Raw genomic sequence first — 7,112 nt, forward strand, 5'->3', positions numbered from 1 at the left:
TTGAAGATGAACAATTCTTTTTTAACCTTCTTTGCCCACGAAATAATTTCGCTCACCATAAGCGGACCATCCAAAATATACCTTCCTTCCACGAAGGCCGACTGCACTGGAGATACAATCGAAGGCAAAGTCGGCTTGATACGATTAGCTAAGACCTTTGCTATCACTTTGTAAACGACTCCGATAAGGGATATCGGACGGAAATCATTCAGATCTTGCGGGTCCACCACCTTAGGAAGTAAGGCCACGAAGGAAGAATTGCAACCTTCATTAATAAACTCCTTGTCATGGAATTGATACAAAACATCTGCAAAAAAAGGGCTAAGTAAATTCCAGAAGCGTTTAATAAATTTAAACGAGAAACCATCTGGGCCCGGGGCCTTGTCGCCCCCGCATCCCCACACCGCCCGTTTAATTTCGTCCAAATTAAAAGGAGCAACCAAATCCTCCACCGTCTCCTGCCCGATCTTGCTAAACCCTTCCGAAGAGAGCGAAGGTCTGTTGAAATTTGTCTCTTTAAATTTCTTGCTGAAGGCAGCCTTAACCTTTTTCTTCAGAAGCTTCAGATTTGTGACGGGAACCCCATTAAAGATCAAAGCCCCAATCTTGTTGTGTGCCCTTCTAATTGCGATAACTCGGTGAAAAAAAGCCGAGTTCTCATCACCTAGCTTCACCCAATCCGACTTAGCCTTTTGTTTCATATCTTCGAGTCTTTTACTTTCCGAGTCTCTTATGTGCAGCCTCCAGTACACCCTTTTGTCATTTTCCGTTTTTGATAAAGGTCTTGCAATCGCCTTAAGTTCGAGCTCATTTAGAGTCGACACAGCTTCTTTCAAGATGCCATCTTCCCTTTCCTTTTCATTAGTTCTCCATTGCTTAATCTTGTTTTTAAGATCCCTTAGAATTCCGCACACAGTCACTCTTTTCTTTTCCCTCCTTCCTCTTCCCATTCTATAATGAACAAAGCAATAGCAATTCTACTTAAACCCTAACACAATCCGCCGTTGAATCACAACTCAACTCAACACAAAAATCAATAGGATGAAGCTTCTAGAACGAGATTGCTTGCTCACAATGTTCGTTCGTCACCGTTGTTGATATACAGGTTCGCTATTTTCACCTTTTTCCTAGGGTTTTCTTCGATTACAGTTACACGCCTCTGGATTTTGCCCTAATTCGTTAGAAACTACACTTTTTAACATCAATCATGAATCATTTTGTTCATATTATTCATGTTTAACAACAGTTTCATATACTTGTAACTTTGATTTCCTTTTATGTGTATGTTAAACTGTATCAATTGAATTAGGATTGTATTAGTGTATGTATGTATGATGCTGATTCATCAGAGTTTGTTACAGTTAGTTAGGAGGTTGACAGTTGTATTCGTTTGTTACATAGCATCTTATGGCCTTGGTTTTAGAAGGCGAGAGCCGAGAAGTGCACCGCTTTTCCTACCCGAGGCGCAAATAATTATATGGTATTTATATATTTTCTATAGGTTTTTAGTATCATTTACCGAATATTTATAGACGAGTAAGCTTTTATATGTTTAATATGGAAATTACATACATGTACAACCTGAAATGCATGTTGTACAACATCCTGGCTGCCCAAATATGTGGGAAATACATGAGGTGCATGCCTCAGGGTCAATATTTTGCTAACAAATCGCACCTCATATGCGCTTTTTGAATAAAGCACGCCTTATGCTACCAAAAGCGCAAGGGCGAAGCTTATGGCTCCTCTTATCTTGTTATATATGTGAGTTGTGACAGGAGTGCATCACTTTGTATGATTTATAAATTACCATTTTATGATACACATAGATTGAGCTTGATACCTTACCACAGATTGGGTTAACTACAACATTTGTTGGTCCATTTTGCTTTGCTTGCTGCTTCTAGTTGTAACAAATTAATTTGTTGAGCTGGATGTTGTGGTTGGTAAAATATATTAAACTTCTGTAATTGTGGTTTGTTTGTTTGAGGTATGTATTAAACTATGCATTTGTTTTGAGTTTTATGATTTGAAGTATGTGCTTCATGTTATTTTCAACACCCTATGTTGTTTGTTTGGCTTCCTTTTGACTTCAATGTTTGTCAAAGCTGCAGAAAATATTCATTTGAGTTTGATATAAACTTGTTGCACGTGATGATTCTTTTTTAATGCTTTGGGTCAATGAATTTTACAAATATTCCACATATTTGATCTAAACATATTGCGCAATCCGCCATATATCAACAGAACAAGAACAATAGGATGAAGCTTCTAGAACAAGATTGCTTGCTTAGAATGTTCGTTGCACTAGTACTGCACATGATATTCGTCTTCTGTTTGACACCGTTGTTGATTTAGAGGTTCACCATTTTACCTTTCTGTTAGGATTTTCTTCCATTACAGCTATACGCCTCTGGATTTTGCTCTAATTCGTTAGAAACTACACTTTTTTAACATCAATCATGTATCATTTTGGCCATATTATCCATGTTTAACACAGATCCATATACTTCTGATATAAATTGTTATGCACTTGTTGTGCAATCGATTTTATTAGATAACATTAGAGTTTCTTGGAAGCAATTGTAGGGATTGAGAAAGAAGAAAGGGGATGGGATACTCAAATACGGAAGGGGGAAGCTCTGGAATTGCAAATCGAAGAGATCTTTATGATGTTCTCAGTGTTTCAAGAGATTCTTCCGATCAGGAGATTAAGTCTGCGTATAGAAAACTTGCTTTGAAGTAAGCTCACTCATCCCCTTTACTTATTATTAATTTGTTTCTCTAATAACTTGCGTTTGATAATATTTTGAAAAACCTAAACACACAGTTCTGTTTAATTTTGTTTTTCAATGTTCTGATATAAATTTTATTAAAAGCAAAGCTGTGTTATAACTTAAGTATTTTCTCGGTATCGTGAGCTATACCGAGTATCAGTTTCAGTACCTTAATGAACCGAAGCGATGCCGACCGACCAGCGTTTGTACGGGTATCGGTATGATCGAAAGCAGTTTCGGTATTCATTTTTAGGCTTTTTGATCGATGTAACATTCTTGTCGATATTCTTTTGGCGTATCACGACCTTATATTTTTGGTTTTATTATTTGGTTAAATGGGGTGCCATATGTGCAATTAAATATAATACTATTGTAAATAATAGTTTCTATTTTCGAGTATACATTTTACCCTGTGGCAACCCGCGGGTGGAACTTACTAGTTAGATTACATATATGTTAGTAATATTGATTAAATACAGGTATCACCCTGACAAAAATGCTGGTAATCCCGAAACCTTAGAACTATTCAGAGAGGCTGCATACTCTTACAACGTTTTATCGGATCCAGAAAAAAGAAGGAAATATGATAATTCAGGGTTTGAGGTAGTCTTAAAAACAAAATTATAAATATTATGTTATAATATATATATATTTCTATGATTTATATTTCATTTCATTACATTTAATAAACTGAATAGGCTATTGATACTGAAGACATGGATATGAAAATCGATTTATCAAATATTGGAACTGTTCATACAATGTTTGCAGCATTACTTAGGTATTCTTCTTTTTTCTTTTTAGAAAAAAAAAACATGTTTGAATTCCTTTTTCTCAAATATTCATTCTTTTACTGTTTTATATATTTGTTTCTTTTTTTCATTTTTAAGTAAGCTTGGAGTCCCTATTAAGACAACCGTTTCAGTCAATGTTCTTGAAGAGGCACATAATGAAACCGTCACTGTCAGACCCCTTCCGCTAGGAACTTCAGTTAGTGGAAAGGTAATCTATTTATGTGTTACAAAATCATTTTTAGCAAATTTGTTACCTAAATTAAATTAAATTTCAGGTCGAGAAACAATGTGCACAGTTTTTTAGTGTAACCATAAGCGAAGAACAAGCTAAATCAGGAATTGTTGTTAGAGTTACTTCAGCTGCCCAAAGCAAATTTAAGGTACTTTAGATTTTCAGAATTCATAATATGTATATTATTAGGTTCATTTAAGAAGAGTGATTTAAACGCGAGAAGAAAAAATCAGAAAATCAAAATTTACATTTAGTTTATTCTTTAGTTTATTTGTAGGGGTATATCTGTAATTGTCCTACACTCATACCACAGATTTGGGAATTAGATCTCTATTTTTAATAACATCATCAGTTACATTTCAGATTATCAAATTTCATTTGTTACTTTATTCTTATCGGTATTTTGTGCGATTCGTCTAATTATTTGGTGTTCTTAACCATATATCCGCTGTTATACGATTCCGGTATCATTGTTCTAAACGATTAATACTACATTCAATCAAAGTTCATATTGCGGGATTTTAGTTTATATTCAATCAAAGGCAATTGGATTTTTGTTTTTTGAAGATTCTTGGTATAAACAGAGAGTAATTTTAGGGTGTAACTAGTGGGATTTTATAGGATACAGTTTCTTTTGAAATGCCTACAGATAAAGGACGAAACTAACCTTTTTAACTTAAAAACCTTATACATGTTTTTCTAATTTATAACAAGTTTGTCATTATCATTATATACCATTGATTAGCAAAACTAATGGCCCAGCTTGATTTCTCACACTTCTTGCAGTAAAATGATCTCTGAATAGATCATCCCCTATATATATATATATATATATATTTTGTTTTGTCATATTATTTTAGTTAAGTACTAATCTTTATGTTAATTTAAATTGCAGCTCCTTTATTTTGAGCAAGATTACAGTGGGGGGTATAATCTTGCGCTGCAGGTAATTGCAATTTTATTAGTTTTTAACTTTATTTTTCAATATTAACATTATGATAATGTTTAATAATCATTTATGACATCATCTCGTGCAGGAAGACTGTGAGAAGGCGGGTAATGTGACATCAGCTGGGATGTATTTCTTGCATTTTCAAGTATACAGAATGGATTCAGTTGTTAATTTCGTAAGCATCAACCGACTTTTTAATACACTTTCTAATAAAAAGTCACTTTTATATCGCATTGATAAAATTACAATTTTTTTTGTGCAGTTAGCAATGGGTAAGGATACTGAATCCGCTGTCTTTAAAAAGTTGGAAGGCTTTACACCGTGTGAGGTCTCGGAACTAAATTCTGGCACTCACATATTTGCTGTTTACGGTTAGAAACTTTATCCATTTGTTTATCTTAATTATTTCTTGGGATTATATCATTTATGCCGAATATTAATTTTTTGTTTTTATGAAGGAGATAATTTTTTTAAAACAACATCATATACAATAGAAGCAATCTGTGCCAATACATACGAGGATACAACTCATAAACTTAAGGATATCGAGCAGCAGATTTTGAGAAAAAGAACTGAGCTACGTCTGTTTGAGACAGAATACAGACAGGCATAGTTTTGACCCGTTTACTTATGAATGGGTTGGGTTGAGAAAAATGGGTTAAAAGAGGAATGGGTTGAAAGCTGCCAATAGTTGATTATTAATGCATATCTCTAAAATGCCATTTTCGTCCCTGAGGTTTGGCCAGTTTTGCGACTTTCGTCCAAAGGTTTGTTTTTCCTCATTTGGATCCAAAAGGTTTGAAATCTTGTCATTTTCATCCGGCTCGTTAACTCCATCCATTTTTCTCCGTTAAGTCAGGGGTCTTTCGTCTTTTTTGCTAACTTAAAGGGCAATTCGGTCTTTTTTTACTTTATGTAAAAAGTCCGAATACCTCTGAAAAAGACCGAACTGTCCTTTAAGTTAACAAAAAAGACGAAAATACCCCTGACTTAACGGAGAAAAATGGTTGGAGTTAACGAGCCGGATGAAAATGGCAAGATTTCAAACCTTTTGGATCCAGATGCGGAATAACAAACTTTGGACGAAAGTCGCAAAACTGACCAAACCTCAGGGACGAAAATGGCATTTTACTCATATATTTATATTATAATTTTTGTGATATTGTATTTTAAACATAATCATCATATATAAAACGAATTAGAATTAGTTTTGTCTAGTACTAGAAAATGAAACATACCAATTAAATCTGAGACCGTTAATTCAGCTAGTTACTTTAGATGACGAAAATAGAATGTTATATTTATGTTCCGAGCGTTTCTTGTTTGTATTTATGCAGGCTTTGGCCCGATATCAAGAAGTGACCAACAGATACAGACAGGAAAAACAGAAGGTATGTGCTTTCGCATATGTTTATCACACACATGGTTACCAAGCAAAGCTATAAGTTCAGTAATTCTAAAAGTTTTTCTGTTTTCATGGTAACAAATATACAGGTGGAGGAGCTTCTAAAAGAACGAGAAGGTATCCGATCATCGTTTACAATTGCTAGATCCATGGTTGGCAGTGGGATGAATGCTAACCTCAAAGGTGATTAACCATACTACGATCATTCCTAAATGTTGTTGACGCATGCTTATTACATATGTTTTTTACTCCTTTGTATAGGATTACAAGTTGCTTATAGTAAAGAGGTTACTTCGAGGTTGATAACAAGATCAAGTCGCGCATTTTACAAATGTAAAGATTCGGGTTGAAAGAAGGAAAGAGGTTTATACTAGTGTTTTACATTGTGAGAAGAAAATGTGAGAAACATGAAAAGTTGTGTTTTTTTTTTTTTTTTAAATATTAACGGTAAAAAGGTGGAATTTTGGGAAATTTTTTCTTTCATTTTCCACGTAAAAGAGAAAGAAAAAGGAAAACTATTATCCTTATACAATACGAGATACTTTTTAACAGTAACCAGCCCTTCGTGTCAGGGCTGAGTGGGTTGGTTAATCTTTTTTGCCTTTTTTTTTTAATCTTGTGTTTGTGTTAAAGGATAATTTATTGCTAAATGTTTCGCATTTGGTAATGTAGTGTGGTGGTTTAGGGTTTGTAAATAGAATGTGTCAATTATGTCGAACCTACATACTCACGGACAGGTACACGGGAACCCATTGAGTTTGGGTTTTCTGATCGATTTAGGAGCTCATATGCATTAAAAATTTGAATTTGGAGAAATGTTTTAAGTTCTCAGCCCCTTTGGCTATACAACCCATTTGACCCGCCCCTTATCGCTATTTTTTCTTTTAACCCGTTTGGAGATGAGTAACGACTTCCACTCTAAACACAAACCCTGCCTGAAATTTTCACAGTT

At 34.4% G+C, this 7,112-nt stretch overlaps 1 protein-coding gene across 3 annotated transcripts; it reads left to right on the forward strand.

The window, feature by feature from the left end:
* The first annotated feature begins 374 nt into the window (after nucleotides 1-374).
* On the forward strand, nucleotides 375-6,753 carry LOC110915080 (chaperone protein dnaJ 15). Of its 3 annotated transcripts, none has more exons than XM_022159700.2 (13): nucleotides 793-1,105; nucleotides 2,590-2,742; nucleotides 3,257-3,380; nucleotides 3,476-3,558; nucleotides 3,668-3,779; nucleotides 3,847-3,951; nucleotides 4,699-4,749; nucleotides 4,841-4,930; nucleotides 5,018-5,126; nucleotides 5,214-5,362; nucleotides 6,093-6,146; nucleotides 6,250-6,343; nucleotides 6,422-6,753. In XM_022159700.2, the coding sequence occupies exons 2-13, from the start codon at nucleotides 2,612-2,614 to the stop codon at nucleotides 6,508-6,510; spliced, it is 1,191 nt and encodes a 396-aa protein (XP_022015392.1). In that variant the 5' UTR covers nucleotides 793-1,105; nucleotides 2,590-2,611; the 3' UTR covers nucleotides 6,511-6,753. The 3 variants fall into 3 exon arrangements, with proteins under 3 accessions (XP_022015395.1, XP_022015392.1, XP_022015393.1); XM_022159701.2 differs by lacking the exon at nucleotides 793-1,105 and adding an exon at nucleotides 2,248-2,360; XM_022159703.2 differs by lacking the exon at nucleotides 5,214-5,362 and having other exon boundaries at nucleotides 375-1,105.
* The last annotated feature ends 359 nt before the right edge of the window (nucleotides 6,754-7,112 follow it).

This window comes from Helianthus annuus, chromosome 16 (assembly GCF_002127325.2).
Source record: "Helianthus annuus cultivar XRQ/B chromosome 16, HanXRQr2.0-SUNRISE, whole genome shotgun sequence".
Taxonomy (NCBI): domain Eukaryota; kingdom Viridiplantae; phylum Streptophyta; class Magnoliopsida; order Asterales; family Asteraceae; genus Helianthus; species Helianthus annuus.

What these genes read in the sequence shown, in the direction of transcription:
- LOC110915080 (XM_022159700.2), top strand. Translation starts at nt 2,612, where the DNA reads ATGGGATACTCAAATACGGAAGGGGGAAGCTCTGGAATTGCAAATCGA. An exon ending in GAACTTCAGTTAGTGGAAAG is followed by an intron (nt 3,780 to 3,846) that starts GTAATCTATTTA and finishes ATTAAATTTCAG; the next exon opens with GTCGAGAAACAATGTGCACA. An exon ending in TGGATTCAGTTGTTAATTTC is followed by an intron (nt 4,931 to 5,017) that starts GTAAGCATCAAC and finishes TTTTTTGTGCAG; the next exon opens with TTAGCAATGGGTAAGGATAC.